The following is a 26,041-nucleotide window of genomic DNA, read 5'->3' on the forward strand; positions in this document are numbered from 1 at the left end:
ATCTGGTGAAACAGCAGTGCTTTCTTTCAAGAAGTTAATACAGGATGTCTTTGTTTTTGTATTTGTTTCAGGCACCAAGATCCCAAGCGGCGACGAGTAGATGACTTCAGATCACAAACCTACCACCAGGGTGGCAGTCATCCACAGGACTTCAGGAGGATGCCTGACCATAGATCCCAGATTGGCAACCACAGCCAAGGGGCATCCGAACATCACCGGACATTCCACCCAGAGAAACCTGGGAACTACAAACCCCCTTCTCTGGCAACTCCTGTCCTGATGGACCCCCGTTCCCCTCAGTCTCAAAAATCTCCTCATGACTCCCGGTCCCCCTCTAGACAGGTCTCTGGAATATAAAACACTCCTGATCTCAAATGCAGTGCAAGACTAACTTGAGTAGGAGCTGGAATAGGCCACTGGTAACTGATACATGCTGCTAAGTTAGATGCCAAAATGGCTCACCTTTTATTGAATGGCCTAAGACTTTCAGTTGCTGTTGGGTTGTCAGTTTAATTTGCTGGCCAATATTGTTGAGAGTACAACAAGCAAAACCCCTTTACCTGTCATTTTCTGGAATAAGGTCAAACTAATGTGTTGGGCACAGATTATATTGAAGAAACACAGTTATAAACAGCCTTTGCATGAAAAAGCAAAAGTTGCTACTTTCACTATATGCAGGTACATTTATTTTATTTTGCAGACGGTGGCAAGGTTTGAGAAGTTAGTCCCATGGACTGCTAATGATACTGGGCCTAGGTCAAAATATGAAAGTGCCTAAAATTCGTGGGTATGAAAGTTAAAAGGACTGCAAATGTACATCAGTGATGTCTGTTAAAACCAATTCTTTAGGACAGATGAAATATTTGGCATTCTGATGGAGTTGAGTTTTCCAATTCGTAATTACGAGGACCGGTTTGGATGCGTTTGTATGGCAGGTAGAACCTTTTTGAAAGTTTCACCAGCCTACACATGTAGGTGGCCACGTCAATGAGTTCATGGCTTTGTTTACTGTGTAATTTCAAGAAATTGTACAAAGGACAATAATATGTGCACAAAACACGTACATATATATTTTCATAGAGGTCAAGTGCAAGGGTTCATGGTATTTCTTTTCTTTATAAGCTCCTGTTTGCACCTTATTTTGTTTTGCTTGGAAAGTAACTAAAGGTTGAAGGATGCTACAGTTTCCAGCTGCACTGTCTGACCTTCTGTTTGTAGTTCTTGATTCTTTGAGGTATGTTAAAAGCTTTTTTTTTTTTTTGTTCTTCCTGACTCAATTTCTTAAATGCATTTACAACATTTTCCTTGACTTTAAGCTATAGCTGATTGCTCTAGTCAGTTAACAATCAAGGAAATGCCACCCACAAGGCTTGATATCATGAATTAATTAAATTGAGATTCGTGAGCCTTTTTATATTAAATAGGAAAAACAATTGAGCCAGAAAAAGGGAGTCATGCCTGTTAACTGAAAATAAGCATAGATGATTTAACCATAGTTCAGGCTGAAGATGACTTATTTGTAGAACAAATTGTTGTTTTGCAGAAAAGTATTTTCCGTTTTAATACACAGCTTGTATACCCTGATTGTTTCATATACAAGCTGTTTTAAGAGGAGCTTTTATAATCTCATTTGAAATGAGTTCAGCCCTGGTTTGTACACTAAGTCACTGAATGAATGGTATGTTTACAGCTTGCCTTGCACTAAAGAAAACAGTATTTAAGTAAAGAATCCATTCATATGTAGTATTGTCTGAATGTATTGTAAGATAATGTCATTAAAGTAAGATTAATATGGTTGTGTCCATAAGAGGCGGTTTTCTTAAGTAGATGTCGAAATTATGCTGCTGTTAACAGCTCTGTCACAATATCATTTAGCAAATTATTATGCTAATCTGGCTCTTCTTTCCTTGAAGTATTAGGACAAAAGATTTTTTTTGTATTTATTATTTTTTTTTATTATTATTTTTAAATCCAGGTACAAGCTCTGTAAAGGACCCTGGAACGTGGTTATGTACAATGCAAAATAGTGGTATCGGCAACATTTGTAAGTCCAAATTCTGTGGTTTAAACTCTCAACCATAATACCAAATTTTATATTTGAATGTGAATAAAATAGCTGCTGTTACCCTAAGTACCAGTGCCATAGACACACAGAACTGACCAGGTGAAGTGTTAACTGTATTTGAAGTTGCAGTATGCCTTTCCAGCTGTGCCTTGTATCCTACTGACTTTGTAAGTGTATTAACTATTTGTGATGAACAAGCTAGATAGAAGGTGAAAAAGACTTGTGACTTGCCAAACTTTTTTATTTAATCCGTAAAGACTTTAAAAATAAGCTAGTTCATTATATATATATGTGTGAATAGGGACCAGTGTTTGGTCTGAAATGGTGTTTTCACATTCTCGAATAAACTACATTCTCAGTAATAAAAAGTTGCATTGGAGCAACAGGGACATTACTGGGTTAAATTTGCACCTTGATATATTTAAACACACATGTAAAACACATCTTAAATCTTCGCAGCACCAGCTTTTCCAAATCCCACACATTGAGGGTTAAACTTTTACAAAAAAAAGAAATTGCATTGCAGTATAAGCATACTACAACTTCTTAGCAGAAGTGAGAAAATGTAAAGCTATTGTTAGAGGTAAAGTCACTGTAAACAGAGCCTATTTTCTTTTCCAAAATCTTTCTTTAAAACACAAGTGAACTTAAAACTAGATCAGTAATTTATATTTGTGAGAAAGCCACTGTTTTAATGTGTTTTGGTGTAAATATGTTATTTATAGTACTGTATGTATTAAATTTTCTTACATTGTAAACTGTTCTCTGAGGGATTTATTAAAAATAGTTGTTAGGAGTTTTAGTAATGGTTTGTTATTTTAAATGATTTAAAATTATATATATATATATATATATATATATATATATATATATATATATATATATATATATATACTTTGAACACAAACAACCTATGTAGTCTAGCCATAGTTTTTTAGTTTGTGATTCCACAGGACCTGAAAGGTAGTGAATGTCACCATGCCCAGGTAAAGCATTGATGTTATGCTTTGTCAAATCTAAAGGAATATATTTTGACCTCGACTGTAGCTGTACTCATGGTAAGCCTTGGGGTCATGAAGTTATTTAGGCTGATCTAAATGTATTTTAAAATATATATTCTCAATTATATTTTAAATTAATTGAGAATAGATTGAGAATACATTTTGTGGTACTGTCATTTTATCCTATTATATAATTATTTAATTTTCAAATCCTCACAGACCACTGGAAGAGACACAAGTAAACCGCTTGGATTACTGCCTGCATTCAGTATTTGGTATCGAGAGAAGAAGCCAAATGAAGGAACAAGCTTACAATAAGAAACACCAACTGTGTTCTAAGAAGAAACAGGGCAGCTCATGGATGTGTTGTCTATGCTGTTTATGGAACCATGAATCTGCAGCATAAGTGCTGCATCCTGTTTTCCTTGGGATGTCCTGCCCTCATTGCAGTGATGAAGATGGACTCTTGTCGAATTCCATGTAAAATATAACGGCCATTTATACTGTAGATCGCAGGGTGAAACAATGGGAGTTCATTTCAGTGCTGTGTCACTGTAGGGCCTCTAGATGCTGCTGTGTGCATAGCATAGCCACAGTATAATGGCGGCGGCGGCAGCAGCAGCAGCTGCAAGGCAGTTCAACCTCTTTCCATGGTGATTCTTTGGGTATTTTCCAGAGCACTCCCAGCTTTCTGTAATATGTTTGAGACAATGTAATAAATGCGTGAGTAAAGCCAGACTCCCAAGTATTTAAACTGGTTGCATTAGGCCAACTAAACCAAACCATTTGCATCTGTGATTAGAAGCTGAGCGTTAGCAGTTGTGCTAGCCTTGTTCTGGTGCCAAAATGCATAGACACGATTTTTGTTTTTGTTGGAGGTTGCTGAAATAACACTCATCAGCAAATAATTTTGGTTGAAAAATGATTAAGAAGGTTTTCCATCATCTTGGCTAGTAAGTGATTCTGTACTGTAATCGCACTATTGTTACGCCACTGCATCTTTAACTGGTAGTGAATGTCCCGCAAACTTTCTGAGTCATATTTACAGTGTTGCAGGAACTCCTTTGGCAAAATCTTAACAGTACCCTTCACTTTGTTTGACCTGTGATCTAAAATGGCTGCAATATTGTGGGCTTGTGACTTTTTGGTTTTCAGATAAAAAAAGACCTAACGTGTTGAGATAGTTGCTTCATATTTGACATTCAACTGTATTCTATGATTCTAAAGGTGAAGTTCGATCGTGGATATGTTACAAGCAAAATAAACCCATTTGTTGCAGTCGTTTTTCAACTCTGCTGCCATCACACTGCCTCACATCTGAGAGATTGTGTAGACTGTTAGAGGCAGTGACTTCATATCTGAAGGGTTACACAAACACTGTATGCTGGATGTGTTGACCATGACATAGACCTCTCACCCAATATGGCTTCCTCAATGATCTAAGCAGAAATAACAGTAGAGAATTATACAGCTCACACCCTGATGGGGTAAGCCATGTGCAAATCAGATTTTCCTGCCCGGCTATGACGACTGGGTTGTTCTCTCGGCTCAGCCGTTGTTGTGTTTCTCACTGAAGCACTGCAGGAACCTGCTCTTGGTGCTTTCACACCCTGCAGCCTGACAGCCCTGATTCTAAGAAACAAGCACAGCTCAGAGTAGGCTATAATATTTTGATTGGCTACACATCAGGTGCGTGCAAAATACAAAGCCGCTTGTGTGAGCAGGTAACTTTTGGCTTGCATGCTACACTAATTTACAACAATGATGTGCTTGCAAGTATGCCATGCCCAGATTAATACCTGTGACAAGTTAGGGATATTGAAATGTTATGGCACACTCTCGATGTTCTATTTGATTTTTCTATGATTACCTCTTCTTTCCTTCAGGGAATCTGGGATATAATTCTTCATTATGCACTCGGTATTGTGGGTTGTTTTGCTTACATTAATAAATTCTGACTGAGAGGAAAGGGCAATACTGAATAACATACACCAGGGGGCAGCAGCCACCAACCACTATTTCCACTTTGGCAGTGTGTGGTCCTATTTGTGAACAAGACCAATTATTGCCATTTATTGTCATTTATTTAGCGTCCGTTTTTTAAACTGAAATGTATTTACTGGCACACCTGTTCTCGTTAACCTTTTGTGCTTCTCCTTTTTGCCCAGTTCCTTATCCCAAACTCCCTGACATCACTCCTCTGGCTAATGCAACCCAAGGGGAAGCAAGGCCATAGAAAGCTGCCATTCTCTGGCTATGCGCAAGGCTCATAATAATTGTTCATAAGTAATAAAATGTAAGATGCTGGCAGTTTCCCAGTTCGTAATATCTCTAACCTCAGCATTAGGCTTGCCATCTAATGCCAGGGGTTTCTATGCAAGGGTCATGTATCTGAAGCACCTGGCTCTCGCTGTCAGGTAGGACAGGGACTAACAACGCATTTATTCACCGTGAGTCAATGCATTTCTATTGGTAGATGAGGACAAAATAATAGTAGTGGTAAATAACTAAAGTTCTATTACATAGACTTTTTAATTTGAATCATTAGACTAAGTGTTACAGCACAGTCAAAGTTGTAAAAACAAAACATGGTTTTGTCTTTCCCATGCAATGAATTTCTACTGCAGTGATGGGTTAATTTTTCTGATTGTTTTGGTGTAAATCACACCCAGCGAGTGCAGACACTATTGCTATTGTTGCCAACTTCTAACCACATTCTTCAAGAATGTTTCTGTTTCCAGGGCCAGCCTGGAATACGTTATGATATACAGTTTCAAATATCTGTGTCTGCATAAGCATGCACATGGCAGTTTTTCAGTTATCAGAAATGAGGAACATGTTTTAAAAATGGATCAAATATATGACACACTCGAAGGCAGCCATGAGTAAATTACAACCACCAAAACACCTTTATTGCAAACCTCTAAGGGATACAAATGTAAAGTACATTCAAGCAGCTCATCTTAATATTAGCATAGTTTAATAAACTAGAAAGGCTGGTTTCACAGACCATCATTGGTACTGGTCTTGGACTACTGTACCTAAAGTAACATGAGACAGTCCAAGATGTCTACATATCGGGGTTTGTGAAACCAGCCTACAGTTGCTTACACTGTCTTAATTCTTAACTGTCATTGGTTAGTTTTTTGTGCCATAAGTGCCACCAGGTGAATTTCAGTTTGCTGTAATAAAAATAGAACATGACAAGCATAGTTTTAAAAGGGTTTTGTTTCCCAATAGCAACAATGTCATGCTTGTCTTTCCCAGATTGTTGACTAGGACTAGCTTGTCTCTATGTGTATGGTTTTTCATAGCCAAGCTTGGACTGTTTATGGATCCGTTGAGGCTTGGGTGCTGAGGTAACTCAAACTGAAAAAGTGTGGGGTGTGTGATGCAATAGAGATCCTGGGTTCAGCTCCAAACCTAGCATTACAAGGGGGGGCGTTTGATGGAATAGAGATCCTGGGTTCAGCTCCAATGCAGATATGATCTGAGCAACTGTGTCTGTGTGTGTGTGTGTGTGTGTATATATATAAATAATGTGTGTGTGTATAATATATATATATATATATATATCTCTCCTTTTATTGGTATAATATAACCCTGTGTATTGCGCGCACCCTCTGCATTTATTCAATACTCCACATGGTGTAAAGCATAGTTCTTAGCAGGATCAATCATGATTTAGACTGTGATTATGTATACAGTGCTCCCTCTCTATAACGCTGTAGTTGGGAGCCATAGTTAAGAGGCCATGCTATTTGTGTTCCACCTTATAACGAGAATACTAGTGTTAGTTTAATGGCATTATGGGGCAAACGGCAGCCGTGACCGTACCGCCTTATAACCTGTCCCACAGTATAAAGGGCAGCCTTAAAAACGGGGGGCGCGGTAGTATATTATCAATGCATCAATTAAACATAAAACTGTGCACTTACAAAAAGTAGTTTTTTTTTGTCAAACATAAATTCAGAATCAGCTTTTGCTGGTAGAAAAACAGTTTGCATTCATGTAGGTTTCTGACTTCTGAAACGCATGTAAACTGGACTCAGGTACACCGCGAGCTTTGTACAGAACAAGCAACCTGCATACAGCCCACTACAATGTGTAAAAGGATGCGCTTCACAGGCTGTGACTGCAGAACGCAGTCATACCAATACAGGGTCAAGGTTTGAATCTCTTAAGCAAAGAGCATCCAGGTCTTCAAGGAATCAGTGGCTGGAACAATCTAACGAGCTGATACACTTGCAGCTTCAGAATACATTTTCAAGTTACTTTCTACTGACGCTTTTTGCCTTTTAAGTCCCAACAACTTATGTTATACCACAGTTGCAGTGTATTTAACAGCTGCTGCAGGTTACATTTAATATGCACAGCGATGAAAAAAGAAAGAGCAACACAAGAGACAGATGTCCAAAAACAATACAACAAAACAAACTTTAATTTTCTCCTCAATAAATAATTTCCATTATATACACGCAGTGACGTTCCGCTTGTGTCCTACATCCAAACACAATAACTTGATCTTTCTTCTCTCTTGAATTTTTTACATTAGCTAGTTTCCCTTTTGAGTCCGCCGTCTTGAGTTCACAAACAAGTTACAACCCAATGACAGCCAATAAAAGAAAATCAAATAAAGTGCTTTTAACAACAACAAAAACTAGAAGAGGGATGTCTCAACATTGCTGAAGAACGCTTCCAAGAGCTTACGCTCCTTGCAAGGTCATTTACTAGGTGACAGTGTTCAGAAATCCTCATCACAGTATTAGGACTCCTGGGTCACCGTACAGGTCTCTGAATATTGTGACATCCCTGTTTTTACAGCTCCCTTTTTCAGGAAAGATCACATGTGTAACATTTTCACCCCCAAAATTAGTTTTGTAGAATAGAAGTTTTCACAACAGGTAAACATTTTTTTTCTTTAAAACAACTGAACATCATACAAACTCTGTGCACAGTCACAAGGGTTCTACACGGAGATCCATATATTATACAGACAATATAAACTACATCCAGTAGCACAACTCAATGTTACACACCTTTTTTTGAAAGAGTTTTAGTTTTGTTTAGTTTTTTAAAAGCAGTATGGTGTTATGCAGATCGTACCAGTAATTCTATCCATAGCAATAAAAAGGAAAGGCACCACGAGGCTTGCGTACAAGATGAAACTATCTTAAAGAAAGTCTGTGGTGCAGAGACAGCGGGCTTTTAGGTAATTCAGTGTTGGAAGTTTGATTAAATGAATGTCCCATTTTAGAAATAATGGATATGCCATTATCACAAATGAAATGTGTGTGCACACGCTTGCTCACACATGCTATTATATTGTATAGCAGGTACACACATCACTGCCTGCCTTTAACTCCCAGACGAAGTATCTCGTTGAATGATCTCAATGGGAAAATTCAGTAACTGTAAAAGAACAGAGTGGTGTAATTCATTATCATTTTGGCTGATGTGAAAATGCGATGCTTTTAGCTGAGCCATGCAATGTGACATACAGCCTCATTTCCAAGACTGCTGTGCAATGCAAATGATCTGGCTCTGCCTGCCAGTCCCCACACGCTCTCCTATTTATTTACACGTTGCCTGCTCACAGCCCTTCTCACGCCAGGCATAGGGTGCATAACACTGTAGCTTATTAATTTGAAAAAGACGCAGCCGCTTCCTGGCTGTTTAATCAACAGAATCAAAGCCGTGCAATAAATGAGGAATGGAGCCACAGGTGGGGGAGCTAGTCTAACTCGAGAGGCAGGCAGCCTCGCTTCGTGACTCATTCAGAGAGTTCAGGTAGTTTACTATGGGAAAGATCCAAAGATATTCAAAGATTAGGAACACTAAGACATCATACATTACAAGAACTTGCCTTGTTAGTGCTATGGCATTTTAAACACTGGTGCATATATTGCCTACAAAACACGACTGCCCCATAGCGCCACCCAATCATGATGATGAAACCACTGTCACAATATGCAATAATACCAAAATCACCAAGAGTGTCTCTGTTGCAAGCTAGTAAGCACAGCCCATATTGCAGAAGATACTGAACACAATGTGCGTGTCTCACCTTCCCATTCCCCAACAGCTTTGTTTAGCAGCACTATTAGTGTAACATGCAATCAGGGGGCCCTGTTCAGCCTAAATACTTTATTTTTATTATCCACAGAACTCTCTGGAGAAACGGAAGGTGGGGGCACCTGGTGTGCACACACTTAGTGCTACCACAAGATGGTAGTGGGCAGCTGTGGTATTGCAGCTAAAGTAGTGGACGAGATCAAGACCTGTTGTCATTTTTTAGGTTTCAGCTTTAAACCTTTTACATCATGTGGGCTTTATTTCCTCCTTTATTCATTTCACTGCAGTGAACCCTAGCCACCCTGTCCCACACTGAGCTGGGACAACCCTGATCTAAAGCCCTGCTGTTGGCAAAACAAAGCAGTATCTATTGACCCGGGCGTCAGCCGAATTCAAACCCTGGGTGTAATTTACAGCCAGCAGGAAAATGTTCCTCTGGGCTCTTCCATGTACAGTATTGCAAGAAGGAGCTGTGACCGCTGTGCGGAGCCACAACCTGCAACAGACAAATCTTCATTAGCAAACAACCTGGCCAACCTTTCTGAATGCTGTGGATTCTCACCAAAACGTAAGGGCCTGCAATATTATCCAAGAGTTTTAAGAACTATTTAAAGTTATCTCCAATGTATACTTTTTTTTTGTTTTGCAAACTAATTGCGCATTAATTTGTAAAGTACTGCTGCAGAAAAGCAGTTGCCATGATTTTGATGACCTGGCAAAGTTGAAAGATATTAAATGATATGGGAATGGGTTGATCACAGTGGTGAGGCGGGAGCCCATTACATTGCATTGCATTGGCATGCATGGTGCTGCTCTGTTCAGTGCAAATCCCCTCTTTCTTGAACTAGATGTGTTGGGAGAATGGGATCGTTTTCACACCCTGGAGTTAACTGAGGTATGATATGAAGACGAAGAGCGTGTCTCGCAGGTTCACACTGCGGTTTTCATGACAAAGTTTCATGTAAACACAACACTATAGATGCATTAAACCACACTGAATCCACAGCAGTAACGCGAGGAAGTGAAGGGCCGAGAGCGAGGAAGGGGAGGAGGGCCTCCCGGGTGCAGAGTTTCCTGGTGTCAGGTCCCCAGTCCTTTCAAAGATGTGAAACTTGTCTTTGTTTGAATGCAAGATTTTCATGTCCTCGAAAGCATAATACGCAGCCAAGGTGAAATTGACGTCGCCCGTGGTGAGCAAGTCAAAGACGCAGGACTGGAAATACAAATCCTCTACGGGAAGTCTCTCCTTGCATTTGACCATGGCCGACTTGTAGGTGAAAGCCTCCACGGACACCGATCCCCTGTTGCCCCCCCCAGTGGCCACGTGGCTCTCTGCTGCCCGCGCCCGGAAGGTCCTGAAGTCAATGCGCTCGCTCTGCGGGCAGCCGCGCAGGCACAGGTACAGGCCCTGGTTCTCTGTGTCCTCGGTAGAGTTCACCACGTCCTCAGGCATGCGCACTGCGAAGGTCAGGTAGCGGCCGACCTGGCGTACCACGATGGTCGTGCCGATGTACCTGGCCTGGATCTCTATGTGCTGCCCGGGCATCTTCTCCACGATGCGCAGGGTGTTTGCCCCGTGCCGGTCACCGCCATTTCTAGAGCCGTCCACGAATGCAGCCGGCAGCTCGTCCGTCTCAGCTTGGTACACCTTCTGATCGACGCATTCTTGAAAGTTCTTGAAGATGATGGTTAGCTGTGGCAAAAAAACAAAAAGGAGAGTAAGATTCGGAGTGGTGAACTCTTTAAAAATAAATCTGTTGCGCTAACTTTCAGTAAGGAAGAATTTCACACTTTCCCTGTACCTGTGAAGAGTCCTGGCCAAGTTTTAGAAAGCGAATGTGTGAAATCAACCAGAGACCAGCTAAATTTAGAGGAATGAAAGATAATATTTAACACATGGAAAATGTAAAAGGATATAGGCATGGGAGAATAAGTCGACACTAGATTGCTTTGAAAGAATTCTTTAGAAAGCCGAATGAATATGCTCCCCATTGTAACTGCAGGCCAGGAAGATGTCTTGCAGTCGTCTTATTATTGCACACTGAAAAACAATGATTCTGTGTTCTTTCCAAGGGAGTAGGCTTGTTGCTGTTTGTTCTAAGGTTGGAAAGGTAGAAGACACAGTTGACTGCTTCATAAAAGTCTGCCAACACACATATCTCTCTGCCCAGTATCCCTGAGCATTTTGTTTCAGCTGTGTCTATACATAAAGAAGCCAAACTAAGCAATTCTGAAACATGGCAAAGAGCCTGTGGATACAAAGAGGCTATACTCCAATACTCTGCAATGTGTAAATGAAAACACGAAGCCTGTTTAATAAGACTTGGTTCATTCCTTGTTTTGCTATTTCATTTGGAGGCCTGTGGGCCGTTGTCACTTGTTTGACCTCTGGGCAGTGCTTTGGCTTGCTCTGATCTGTGTGAAGGGGAGGGCTGGGGCTGAGTGGAGCTGCAAGTTCCTTTATGATTAACCACTCCAGCAGGGCTCCACAGCTCCCTGGTTTGAGGATAGCCTGGAGGTTTGATTTGCAACAGGAACACAAAGCTCCTGTCTCTCCCCTACTACACTGAAATGCAAAGTATCTATTTAAATCTGCCTGTGTTTTTGTATTTCATTCCTATGTCCTAACATTTTCCATAGACTGTATTTGTCCAGATAGTAGCCAGAACAGACAAATGCTGATACACACACACACACAATGTAATTCCCAGTCAGTGAACAAGCTTAATTTAAATAACAGGCCCTTAATTCAGACATGAAGAGCGGGTATCTGCTATTCCTGTCTCGGTACCATTACTATCTTGGCTGTCTCGATATTGGATTAAACAACAGTGATTTATGACTTCATTTTAAATTCTGGCATTCCATTTATAAAACTGATGTTACTAACAAAGTCTTAAGCTATTATGGAATTGTTCCAAACATAAAGCCTGGAACACATGGAAAAAAAGCCCACAGCAGGATACCATGCTGTTATCAAGTTAAAGAAATGGAACATTACTGAATGCTGTGAGCGACTATGCACAGCCGGGACCAAGTGTATGTATGAGTTCTGAATGGGAAGCTGGGTAGCGCAGTAGAATTGAGTCCTGGTGATCTTTGCCTGGCCTTCACTCCCTGTTTGCTTTGTTCATTGCATGGATTTATATCTTCTGAAAACCTGTTATGTTGTGATAGCGCTGTTAACCTTGAAGAGAATTTCAGTGTTTCTCTTATACAGTGATATCACTGAGCATAATGCAATGCTGATATTCTGCAATTCGCTTGTGTTGCAAAGCACCTTGTGTTGCTCTGGACAAAGAAGTGATGCCCTCACCTTGCTTGTTGCCGTGGCGAGGGACCCAGGCAGGACCGGGGAGTTGGTGACCTGCACATACAGGTACTTATTGTCTATAAGGGGCCAGGAGCCTCGCACCTTGCAGGTTTGGAAGTCGTCCCCGAAGGTCCTGAGGTGCGGGTCCCCAAACAGGCCGCAGTGGGTGTAGTTGGGGGGCGCCGTGTGCTTATGGAAGCTCCGCTCGTAGTGGCAGATCTCGGGGCTGTCGGAGCGCTCCTGGCTGTCAGGGGTGGAGGTTCGGGGGCGTGGCTGCGATGTGGGGCCCTCCTTGGAGCAGTTGTGCTGGCTCATGAGGTCCTCGATGCCGTGCACGGCCGAGTGGTAGGCAAGGTCCCCTCGGCAGGTGCGGGCCGTTCTTCGGACGCAGTGGGCGTACGCGCGGAGGGCCGTGCAGAACTCGGGGGCCCTCTCGGGGCCCGAGTGGTGAGTGCCGGATGTCGTGGCCCAGAACTCGGAGTTGCACTTCAAGATCTTACACTGCAGGCTCACTGGAGAACAGAAACACACAACACCGTTAGCACCCAGAGAGGGAGAAGGAGCGTCTGCTGGTGAGAGGTAACATTGTTTGTTGTTGTTGAAAGCCTCAGTTATTACACCATGAAGTGCATTTAGTGTGGTGGTGTCCTAAAACTGCTTTTCAGGACAGTATCAGTGAAATCTAGCTTGTACAGCACTGTGAATTCCAATCACTGCTTACAAGGCTGCACTTGTTTCCATGTACCAACTTACTGGCCAAGAGAAGCACAGTACACTTTCTGTTCTGTTAGCTGGAATACGCCAGGAGTGACTGTAGGATTATTATTATTATTATTATTATTATTATTATTATTATTATTATTATTATTATTATTATTATTATTATTTCCCATAATCAATAATTTACGGATATGGAAAATTCACACACGATCCTTCAGCAATCCACTGTCCTCAATATTTGATTGCTGTTATCAAAAGCAAGGAGTGCTATATAGTATAATAATAACTTACACAGTAACTGTGTATCATCACCAAGTACATTTATCAAAGCAGTTTCCGCACTGTATTATACAGCAGCCTCAGAGGCACAATTCTGTGTAAATGAATCTTAATATTAGATGTAAACCATGTGTGATGTGGACTTACATTTTGAAAAAAAAACCCCAAAAACACACACTACAAGCAAAAAAGAGAGTGTTTGGCATTTTTGAAATTGCTTAGCTCTTGAAATAATAACCACTAAAACTGCTTTCAGTGATCAGTATTTAAAACGTGTTTGGCCAGCTTTACATATGTGGTCTTCCTTCTTTCCAAGTTTTTTAAGCAATGCCAGCGGAGTGCTGAAATGAATCGCTGCTGGATCGCTTGTTTGTTCCATGACAATGGGGGTGCCACAGATCTGCATGGGCTCCGAGCATTAATAAAAACTAACATTTAAAAAGTTAGTAACAGCTACAAACAACACAAACACAGGGTTTTCACAAACCATCTGCTCCTTCTTTTGTGGATTTGGCAAAAGCACCCAAGTGTCTCCAGTTGGAAACCAAATTCACCAAACCGGACGGGTCAGTGTGAAAAATCACCATGCGCTTGCATAGCAGGGTTCTTGAGTGGGCCTCCTTTTTGAACTGCTAATCAGAAGTAATCAGACAGAATAATAGGCTGATTATTACTGCCTCATTTGCATGACAAAAAGAGCCGCTGCTAAAATCGGTGAATAACCCTCCAGGGATGTAAGAAGACTGCTTCTAAAAAAAAAAAAAAAAAACTAAAGAATTCAACTCCAGTCTGGAAGAAAGAAGAAGGAGGGGTGGTCTGAAGTCTTTGAATGAAGACAATGCAATTTGCCATTGAGAGGAGACCGACAGAGCAATAAATTACCCAAGTGTAAAGGGATTAGGTCGAGTTTCACTGCTGATGCATGGCCGGGGGTGGAGATGGTTGAAAGCTCTTAAAGAAACAGGATCCTCTTTTTCTTTCCCTAGTGGTTTGGGCTATACCCCGAGATCCAAGCACTGAAAAGCAAACGGGGGGGGGGGGGAGGGGGGGGCCACGACTAGCAACTGCATAGCTCAGACATCTAACTGCCTAGACCAGGGCCGTAATTAAAGGAAACTTTCATTTCAACAATCATTCTCTGTCTCTTCAGTTACCAGGGCAGAAACTGTCATTCGATGTCATTCGATCCGCTGGGCAAGATCTTCCAATCATTGCAGGCATGTATCAAGCAGATATCGGAATGGATGCATTATCTCCCCGCAGGTTTCAAAAGAAAACAAACCCTCTCTTTCCAAAAGAATTAGGATTCAGACAAACAAGCTGCATTACTGATTGGGTAACCTGTACCAATAGCTGCTAGCAATTACAAATGAGTCATGTGCTCAGTACACACAAACAAACCTGATTAAACATTATCCCAATTGCCGAATGCACAGTTTACTGAGTAGTGCTGGACAGGCTAGATTGTACTGATTAATGGCACTTTTAAAGATCCCATGAATGTATAACAAATAGATGACAGCCCGTTTGTATAGTACACAGCTACAGAATGGTGACAGCTACTTTGTCTTGATATCTCTTATAGAATTCCAAGAAAAACACCACATCAAGAAAAAAACACACCCTTCTATAAAAAAAAGTGCATTTCTGAACTGGTCCCAACTTTGCTTGCATTTTTTAAGAACCAATTCCAAGCTGCCTGGTTGGTGGCGGTGGTAATTTTTAAATCTGTTTTCTATAACCATTATATTTATTGCTATGGGTTTTACAAAGTTGAACTTGTGTCAGTGGTTACAAGTGTTTCACAATGTGCCTGTGTGTGTGTGTGTGTGTGTGTGTTTGTGCACGATAACATTGCATTTGCTCCTAATCAGACCAATCCAAAGTAAAAACCCATGCTGTAATGCATTTACCTCCCAATAATTCACACATAGCCTGTAGGAGCTTGTGAGCATGGTTACAAATACAACATACTTGCATTGTCTCAAGATCCTAATCAAACACTCAAAAGGGATACAGCTTCTTAAAACGGGTGCTGGATACATCTGCCATAATATTTGGAAGGTCTTGAGATAGATTGCATAAGCTAGCCTGTACAGCACCTGGACCATGGCTGATACAGCAGCTGTGTGCCAGTGATTCTAAGCACACAAACATTTCAGCTCATTCATCAATAGTGTTTATAAATACAAGCACTAGTTGTACATCCCGGTTTTTAAATGTTTGTTTCTCTTCAAAGGCAGAGGCGAGGGTGTTTAATAGTCTCTAAGTCAATTTCTCAGCGTCAGTTTGATGCTGAATGCACACCCCCTTCCTCTTCCCCCCTCCCCCCCACCACACAGCAAGAACAAAAGGCATTTTATCACCCGTCAGATAAACTCCCATAAACTGATCTTAATCTAAAATCAACACCAAGAAAGGGGCGCATGCAAGCTCTTTTAAACTCACAGATCCATTTCACTTTGCATACACAAACTCAAAGCATGTGGTGCAATATGAGAGTGTCTGAATCCTTTAAAACCCTCAATATTGTTGTCCTTGTATAGTGTACATTGTTATAGGAGAACAATTCACAATTTGTTTCAGCAAATAAGCTCAAACTGTGTAAAGTATATAATGAAATTTGTAAGTACAGATTAATCTTTTTCTAAAATAACAAACGATTAAACGTGGTCATGCTGGCGAAATTCAGGTGAGAAAGTTTTACTGAAAGTTCACTCGATATTTCACAAGTACAATCTGTAAAACATTCAACAATCCTTACTGCATAAACTGAAAGGGACCAGAAAAACACGAGGCCGTTTTAGAAAAAAGGCCTTTCACATTAAAAGCAAAGTGTTTCCAGTAAACGTTACCATATAACTAGTTAGCTATGTTTTTTTTCTTCTTCTCCTAACTCCTATCTTGCTACATTGTTTCAGAGCCCATTAACTGCCAAAGGAAAAACTACACTGCAGATCGACTGGAAACCAATTAATCAAAGGTAAAAGACTCCTTACACACAATTGACCGAAGCAACAAAGCAGTTAAATGCTTTTAAACAGAAACAAACACAGCTACCTGTTGATTTGATGTGTGGTAAACTAGGCTGTTACTACTGACACAGCTCATCGCATGACAGTGTTGGTACCAGGAAACAAGCCCCTTTTAAGTGTAAAACTTGTGAGTAACAAAAACAGACATAAATGAGCTTTGAGCTAAAAATGTGAAATGCAGATTTATTTAGGAGAGGGCAGCCCTGGTATTTTTTGGCATTTTCTAGCAAACTCCAACCCTACTCAAAAGAAATTGGGTGAGTGGTGGTGTAGGAGCCGGTGCAGCATTTTACCCAGAAGGATTTTAAAGTACTTTATATAAAGGAACAAAACCCGTTCTGTGGAGAAAACTCCCCTCCCCCAACAAAAACAAGCGCTGGAATGCACAGGCACGCTTCTGCCAAAACAGCATTGTGAAAATCTAGGGGATTCATTGAAAACAGATGCTTTTTACAGCCAGATTTACAGCTTTATTTAGATTTTCCACTTCAGAAACGTACAAAGGAAAGTTAGAAAATAGCAAAAAGACGTCACCCCCAACTGCCATTTCAGAAGCTCCGTACCAAGAGTGATGTTAGCTCTCGCCCATGCGTGTATGACGAGTATCTGCAGCCCGTAAGACAGTGTGTTGTTGAATGTTATTTTGAATCTAACCCCATAGCGTATCTGTGTTTGTTTTCCAGGGTTGCTATATGCAGAGCACTGAAGCTTTCAAGATGATGCAAAGCAAAGGAGGAAGAAAAAAATGGTGGGAAAATAAAGTATTAAAAATAAGCATTCATATATTTATTTATTTCAAAACGTAATTACCGCCATGTATGAGCAATGGTAGGGTTATCCTAGCTCTCTGGAAAGTCAGTATGTGTGCCCGTTTACTGAGCACTTTGTGTGTTCCTCTTTAAAGCGTGTTTAAACACATTTAACTGATGACAAACACGGCATACAAAACCTGATCCATTCAAAGGTAAGAAGTGATCAGTTAGTTACACATCTGCCTCCCGTGTAATAAAATACCAACGTTTCATTTCTTTTACACCGCCGTACAGTACTATAAATAAGTACTTTCCCTGGTCTATTAATGTGTTGGATACTGTAACATGATTGGATTAATACGCAATAGTTCAGGCAGAACCATTAAACTACAACGCATGTTGTAAAAACATAAAGACAAACATTACATCAAATATTTAATATCGTCTTTTTTACATTTAACATAGCAAATGATACTGTAAAGGAAAACATGCAGTACGCTTGTATAGCTACAGTATTTCCCAGTCGCAATTAGCATAACAATCACAGTAAATAATGCATGGCATTGTACATGCGGTACTTCAAACTTCAGAAACACTATGGAACGTATCAAGTCTTTATACTGTATAGAGAGGCCCCGCTGAAGGGCTGTGGGGGAGGAGGGGGCGAGGGAGAGCTTCAACACTCCTCGCTAGCTGAGTAACTTACACACACACGCACACGCACACACACGCACACGCACACGCACACAGACACGCACACACAGGAGGCGGCTGGCTGCATAATCTTACCTGCAGGAAAAATGCACAGAAAAACCGAGAGGATCTGTCCGATTCCCAGGGCTGAGGGTCCTGCCCCTTTCCCCATACCCATCCATCCAGATCCGGATCGCACCTCTCTCCTCTCCCTGGCAAAGGCAAGAGAAGGAGAAGAAAAGCAAGAGGCGGAAGATACAATTAACAGATGTGCGCTGCGGCTGCTGCTGCTGCTGCGGGGAGTAATTCCAGCGGAGAAAATAAAACCGAGGAAGAAGCAGCAGCAGCACTGGCAGCGGCGATGGGAGATGCAGTGTGCAAGTAAACCATTTGTTAGGATCGGACCAAAAAAAAGAGAAATGCGCCTGAGAGTTATACCCGTGCAGTTCTATTACTCTGTGATTTGAGATCTTTGAACAAAACAGGGAAACCTACACTCGATCTACCCCATCCCGCTGGTGTCAAGAAGCCTCCTCCCACCTCCCCGTCTACCCAATAGGGAGCGGTCCTCCTTGCCCGCAGCCCCTCTGCGGATTCAGGTTACGCCCCGACCTTGCCGAGACGCTCTCTCTCCCCTCGCAGTGCTGCTGTGCGAGCGAGCTCTTGACACTTCGACTGAGCGATAAAGTTTCAATCAACATCAGCAAGATTTTTTTGAAGGGGTGGGGGACTTGCCGATCGGAAAACACGGGTAAGGAGGTTCCTGTTGTACAGTATTGCACAAAAAATAAATATTTTACTGCACTTTGCCCGTGTGACCTACCGTACAGCAAGGATGCATTCTAGTATGGGCCCTCCCTGTATTTATTTTAATGTTCCCCAATGCTTTGCAGGAAATATACCGACATAAAAAGATTACATTCCACCACTGGTATTATTATTATTATTATTATTATTATTATTATTATTATTATTATTATTATTATTATTATTATTATTATTACAAAATATATGTGTCCGCAAACAATGTGCTCGTTTTAAACCGAAATGTAACGACTATTAAATGTTAATGATAATCACACGTTTTATATTCCACAAATGGTACTACAGTCCATTCCTAAATGGTGACTTTAAGCCGAATGTAACATATAATAATCGCACAGCACTGGAGATCAGACAGAACCCAGTGTGTGACTTTTTAAATGGTTTATAAATAAATAAAATGGCATCACAACTGCATTCATTTATCACAGCATGGAAATGCTAGTGAAAATGAATCTACTGCAATGAATCAATAACATTGAGCCTGCCTCCAGGACGGGGTGGGTCTGCAACGAACACAGTCAATTGCAGCTTTAGCTTTTTATCTTTTCTAGTGTTATGGTTAATAAAACATACAAGGAGAGAGAGAGAGAGAGAGAGAGAGAGAGAGAGAGAGAGAGAGAGAAGGAACCTTAAACACAAAGATGTGTCAAGTCAGTCTACTTTAGGTTGCTGCCCAGCCATTCCAATTACTGAAAGCACAGTAATAGACTTGTGATGAATAAAGTACTGCATGAAACACATGAGCTCATTGCAAGGGCAGTGTAGGCCTATGTGCCTATTTGCCTGTATGCAAACACTTAGGGGCTGCTATCTGCTGGAGAGGTGCAAAGTGTTTTGTTGACACTGTATTGCATTGTAATACGCATTGTACAACACAGGTACAACTCCTTATAATCCGGGATGAATAAACATGCTACAACACAGGTACAACTCCTTATAATCCTGGATGAATAAAGTGCTACAACACAGGTACAACTCCTTATAATCCGGGATGAATAAACGTGCTACAACACAGGTACAACTCCTTATAATCCGGGATGAATAAACATGCTACAACACAGGTACAACTCCTTATAATCCGGGATGAATAAAGTGCTACAACACAGGTACAACTCCTTATAATCCGGGATGGATAAAGTGCTACAACACAGGTACAACTCCTTATAATCCGGGATGAATAAACGTGCTACAACACAGGTACAACTCCTTATAATCCGGGATGAATAAACATGCTACAACACAGGTACAACTCCTTATAATCCTGGATGAATAAAGTGCTACAACACAGGTACAACTCCTTATAATCCGGGATGAATAAACGTGCTACAACACAGGTACAACTCCTTATAATCCGGGATGAATAAACATGCTACAACACAGGTACAACTCCTTATAATCCTGGATGAATAAAGTGCTACAACACAGGTACAACTCCTTATAATCCGGGATGAATAAACGTGCTACAACACAGGTACAACTCCTTATAATCCGGGATGAATAAACATGCTACAACACAGGTACAACTCCTTATAATCCGGGATGAATAAACGTGCTACAACACAGGTACAACTCCTTATAATCCGGGATGAATAAACGTGCTACAACACAGGTACAACTCCTTATAATCCGGGATGAATAAACATGCTACAACACAGGTACAACTCCTTATAATCCGGGATGAATAAACGTGCTACAACACAGGTACAACTCCTTATAATCCGGGATGAATAAACGTGCTACAACACAGGTACAACTCCTTATAATCCGGGATGAATAAACATGCTACAACACAGGTACAACTCCCTATAATCCAGGATGAATAAACGTGCTACAACACAGGTACAACTCCTTATAATCCTGGATGAATAAAGTGCTACAACACAGGTACAACTCCTTATAATCCGGGATGAATAAACATGCTACAACACAGGTACAACTCCTTATAATCCGGGATGAATAAACGTGCTACAACACAGGTTAACAACTCACTGTAACCCATGACAAAGATGTTTCTGCTCATCTCACAAGAATACTAAATATCACATGGCAAAAACAAAAGGAATTAATTAGAAACAGATCTAATATTATTATTATTATTATTATTATTATTATTATTATTATTATTATTATTATTATTATTATTATTATTAGTAGTAGTAGTAGTAGTAGTAGTAATAGTAGTAGTATTATTTTGCATAGAAAGTATATTATCAAGCATTTAAAATAAGGAGTTTCAAATGTGTCGGATAGCATTGCGTTTCCACTGTGCTGACGGGTGATAATGTAATGACCATAAAGGCAGAGCTCTGGCATGGCAGCGTTCTTCCAATAGGTGGCGCTTTCAGTATCTGCACTTGGGAAGAAAAAATCCTCCAACTATTTCTGAAAAAATGCAACCTTACACCACGACAAATCCACATGTCTTCCCAGAGCAACCAAAGAGAGTGGAGCGCCCATTAAAATCTCAGTTTGGGGAAATTGATTCCACCTCCGAGCAATTGAAATGCAATTACACCAACAGGCAGCGATCAGATTCGCATCAAAACATTTCCAAGGGTTCATCCTTTACCTTCTAACCGCAAAAATTCGGCTACGAGCTTACAAAACACCGACAGACAAGGACCGAAACATGGAACCAAGAATTAAAAAAAGGCATGAGCGTATCACAGAAGCTGTAAACGAGGAGCCCATAGCCAACTATTTATTCAACCATTAATAGGATATGCAACCATTATAGTATTATAAGCAATCCCGGAAAATAGCAAAAAGCTTGCATGCACATTACTGTGCTTTCTAGGTACAGCACAATGCGACTGGAAAACACACCGTTGGTTAAAGCATAGAAAATAATATTTCTGTTTCGCAAACAAGATGTATTCAAATAAGATACATTTTTGGTTGAATACGGTTATTTATTGTTCTAAAAAAAGCACAATATATTATTTAAAATATTAAAATATGTGATGCTAAGGAATAGTTCAAGATTAAATAAAAGAAAGGAGTATCTGTATGGAAAATAAATTAAAACACTCAAAATATCTGGAAAAAGACACATATCTTCAGGAAAGGGTGCTGTTTGAAATAAAAGGTTATTGACACGTTTTCTTTTTTATTTTGTATCCGTTGTTTTTTAAAAAGCAGACTCAAATAAAGGCAAATGTCCAGGCTACACTATCCCAATGCGATCACGGACTCGTACCCGCCTCCCATGCTTACCTTTGCGGCTGCATGGAAATGTACAGTCCGGCTCGGGTCTGGGCTCAGCGGCGGAACGAAAGGGGTGGCGCGGAGAGGAGCCTGATATACGGTACCAAAAGTAATGTTGAAATAATCCTCAATTTGAACTGTCTTCAGCCTGGTGGAAAATACACTACCGTCCGTGCATGATTTGCAGAAGACGTATTTTAGCAGCTGAGTGTTAATTAAAAGCGATTTCCCACCAGATCACTTGCTAATAGTTAACATAGAAAAACACACACAAGGTTTGACAACTGCAATCTGCGCACTGATCTACGGGGAAGCTTTTGGTGTTTCTGCTTCCAAAATGACTAGTTCTCTAGGTCTTGGGCTCTGTTTAATTAAGAATACAGGCGCCCCTAGTCTCCATGCCCCCTTCTTCGTCTTGCTTTAGCATCCTGAAAAAGCTGTAGTGATGTTTGACGCGCCGATATAGCTCTGCTGCTGCACGCGAAGTGAGCACAGGATCTATTGCCTGCCTGCCTGCCTGCCTGCTCGCTTGCTCCTCGCCGGTGTGAAGGGGTTAGTTAAAATTCAGAGTGTGTGAGAGGCGCACAGAACTAGGCTCAAGCTACAGACTGCTCGTTCCTGCATCTGCACCACACTTAATTTGCAATACAACAGCGAGTGTCACCCGTAGCTGGAGAGGGAGGGAATAGTACTGATTTTATTTAATAGATACAATAAAAAAAATGCTAAGGTTGTTCAGTGTTCCAATTAATTCAACTTTTATGTGGTTGTCTTCTGATGCGCACGTTTTCAAAATACATTTAATTTAATATGTACCGAGCCAATGATATTAAACACGACTCAAATATTCTTCATAGCGCTGGAACAGCAGCTCATGATGATAAAATAACTCTGTTAAAAATGTAATCAGGAGTGTACGGCAACATCCCTGGCACATTACCGGTAACAAATGCCTATTGATTAAACATATGCAGAACATAAAGTGCAACTTTATTGCCGCACTGTACTAAACAGAACGAGATTATATTGTAGGTTTTTCTATTGAGATTATATAGTCTGTCTGTAGAGATTCCAGAGTTCTGTACAGACTATAGAGTTTATAATGGCATTCTACTGAAATTGGTTTCATCTACCTATTGGCTAAAAAACTGTATACAAAAATATTAGTTTATCAAGCATCAGGGTATGTCGAATGCTTGTCTAACACGTTTTAAATGGTAAAATATAAGCGTCAGAGATAATGGGTTCGAATTTAGCAAACGAGTTCCTCCAGCTATAAAATAAAAATAAATATCTATAGAAAATATTAACTAAGGGCTTACCTATAATAATAATAATAATAATAATAATAATAATAATAATAATAATAATAATAATAATAATTAAATGTAAGTGTAGCCCTACATTACAGCACACTTATAGAAAAGCTATATTTTTTAAATGAATAAGGAGAGTAATACATAACTAATGTAAAATAATGACACATACATTCCCATCATGCGTGGATAGAGACACGTGTGACTGTAATCTGGATTTAAGAGGATGCAGTTGATTATCTTTCCAATGATGAATTCATTACATGATCGGCGTGGTGTAAATCACAATACCCATGCATACGTTGTCATTGAAAGTCTGTGTATTTCATAATAAGCCCTCCACTTCACCTCATGACACTCGAAGGTGATGCGCGCTGTTCTATCAATCAACGGCCTCTGCCGTCGAAATGCTTTTCCACTGCTGTGTCCTTTCTATTGTAAATGAGGATTTCCAAAACCACAATGGGAAGGGGGGGTGGGGGGTGTTGGTGCTGAAGCTATGATTACAGCTCATTTGCATTACACAGGAGCCGAACCGCCTCATCTTCCCTTCGCATTGCCTCACTCTGTGCCAGCGCTCCACTTGAATAATCAAGACTGTTGGCAATACAAATTGTATTGCAGTGCAGCCGCGCAGGTGTGCTGAGCGAGGAAAGGGCAAAGCGTTCATGTGTGCGACTAAACCGAAAGCTCCCGGGTCAGTGTTAGCCGCAGACACCCCTTTGTGTAATACGGATTACTTCATGTAAATCTGGTGGCATTTCCTCCGATAAGATGAAAGGGTAACAACAGATACAACCTGGTGGTCATTTGGCTTCAGTGCGTGCACTGGTTTGGACATTGCGCTAGCCTATGAGTGCGTTGAAATCCCAATATCCCGAACTAGTAATATCTAGCTTTCAGTCTTTAATAAAATACCAGGAAACGCTAGTTATTATAACCAGCACCCAACCTTAGAACTCCATCCTAAAGTGGGGTCCCTTCACGTTCCCGGGGAGTCTAAGTGTATTGCATAAAATACTGGATTTCTGCAGAGCCGGCGTGTTAACAGAGCTAACGACACACGTCACACCCTTACATTTACTATAGCGAGACCTGGCTCTGTCCACTATACAGGATATGTGTTCTCAGTTTGTAATAAAAAGATATGTAAGCCTGCATAACCTATTCCTAATGCAGTCTGTTGTGGACACTCGTAGGTCTGGATTCTCAAAGCCATTTACTCCGAACTGTCATTAGCACGATTCTTCAGATAGTAGAAACGCACCCAATAAAGTTACCAACCCAGAGATAAACTACATTTAATTTAGGGACGTATTTCAGAAGTTTCTTTTTCTTTAAGAAAAGAGAATGTATTAATGATAATTAGGAGTAAAGAGCTTTAAGAATTTAGCCCATTCTGACGGCATCAAGGTTTTCAATGTTTTCACATTAATTAGTAAGTTAATTAAAAATATATTATTATTATTATTATTATTATTATTATTATTATTATTATTATTATTATTATTATTATTATTATATAGTAAACACTTTAAAGAAAGTTTTATGGGAAACAAAAGTATAAAAATATCTTCTTTTCTATCTGAGATTAATTAACAGGACTACATTAACAGGAAGCCGAAGTTACTATTTTTTAATATAAATGTTTCCAGATAACTCTGCAGAAGCGCTTATTGTATAATGGTATTGATTTCATCCTTCATCAGCAATATTTTTTCACTTACTTTTATTATCGTAACTGAAATCGTTCTTTTTTTTTCATTGCTAGTTTCGCTTTCCCCACTGGAATGCAAAAGCTGAAATGTTGTGAAATGATTTCCTAGCAGGTTTGTTTGGTCTTTAGTAACACTATGGATTATAGATTTATTTTTTGCTAGCTTGCCTCCTTTGGGACTGAGATTTATCTCAGTAAAGCAGATCCATGTTTTGCTTTGATATATAAATACTGTACACAGTCCTCCAGCAAGTATCAGGTCCATTGGAAGGACAGTGTGGATGCCGGACTTGCTTTTCTCAATGCTCCTTGCTTGTCACCAATATTCACACAAAGTCATTTCAAAACTATTGATGACATTAGTTAAAAGTGTAGCTCATGGCCCAGGTCACTGGGTAAATACAGCTGCATGAACTGGTGACAGAGAGCACCAGGATTCATAGCCCAGACTAAGAGTACTCGGGTGGTTTGGTTTGTCCCAGTCCTGCCTATCATGATTTCCAGTCACTGTTTCTCTCAACGCCTATTCAGACAGATTAACACAGAGCTGTGTGAAGTAGCTTCAGATAGGAGGGTTTGCAGTTTGCACACACAGTGCTGTTTACACACAATACATACATCGTGTTGTTTTCTGATAAGGACTGAAGATAAAACAGATGATTACAGGGTAGTTCTAAAGGTAAAGTGCCTCTTGGTACTGTTACTGTGAAAGAAATCCAAACCGATTTGAAGAATGCCATCTGCCAATAGGTGCAGTGCGTTCTGCTTTTGTTTGTAACGTTTTCTTGAAGAAGGGGCCAATCCTCGAGACAAACGCTGCCCATGTTAGTACTAATACCCTTTTAGGTGTCGACAACAGGAGCTTTTACAGCCCATAGTGGCAGCGCCAAGTTTCATTGTTCTTCGACAGCAAGTGTCACATTGACTTTAAACACACATATCATATTACCCATACTGCAGACACAGATCTTGCTTTTATTTGTATTTTATTTTTGTAACCAAGGAGTCATTTCCAAGTGTGTCAATGCAGGCCCTGGCTAGCT

The 26,041-nt window shown here is 40.4% G+C and overlaps 2 protein-coding genes across 9 annotated transcripts in view; one reads left to right on the forward strand and one right to left on the reverse strand.

Annotated features, from left to right (window-relative positions):
* Positions 1 to 2,823, forward strand: part of LOC117429487 (chromodomain-helicase-DNA-binding protein 2-like) — a 44,729-nt gene extending 41,906 nt beyond the window's left edge. For all 8 annotated transcript variants that reach the window (XM_058999150.1, XM_058999151.1, XM_058999152.1 and 5 more), the window contains one exon: positions 72 to 2,823. In XM_058999150.1, coding sequence (XP_058855133.1) covers positions 72 to 357 — 286 coding nt within the window. In that variant the 3' untranslated portion in view covers positions 358 to 2,823. The remainder of the gene's footprint in view (positions 1 to 71) is intronic.
* A 4,655-nt stretch (positions 2,824 to 7,478) lies between these two features.
* Positions 7,479 to 22,562, reverse strand: LOC117429536 (repulsive guidance molecule A-like). Its single transcript, XM_034049132.3, has 4 exons — positions 21,975 to 22,562; positions 18,030 to 18,145; positions 12,458 to 12,966; positions 7,479 to 10,834 (listed from the first exon to the last, which is right to left on the reverse strand). The coding sequence occupies exons 1-4, from the start codon at positions 21,986 to 21,988 to the stop codon at positions 10,115 to 10,117; spliced, it is 1,359 nt and encodes a 452-aa protein (XP_033905023.3). The 5' UTR covers positions 21,989 to 22,562; the 3' UTR covers positions 7,479 to 10,114.
* Positions 22,563 to 26,041: the final 3,479 nt, after the last annotated feature.

The sequence above is a fragment of the Acipenser ruthenus genome, chromosome 24 (genome assembly GCF_902713425.1).
Source record: "Acipenser ruthenus chromosome 24, fAciRut3.2 maternal haplotype, whole genome shotgun sequence".
NCBI lineage: Eukaryota > Metazoa > Chordata > Actinopteri > Acipenseriformes > Acipenseridae > Acipenser > Acipenser ruthenus.

Bases quoted from the DNA above. Each gene is read 5' to 3' on its own strand.
- LOC117429536 (XM_034049132.3), bottom strand. The intron at 12,967-18,029 runs GTAAGATTATGC...TCTGTTCTCCAG, and splicing joins TCTGTGCATTTTTCCTGCAG to TGAGCCTGCAGTGTAAGATC. The intron at 10,835-12,457 runs GTGAGGGCATCA...TTTTTGCCACAG, and splicing joins TCGCCACGGCAACAAGCAAG to CTAACCATCATCTTCAAGAA.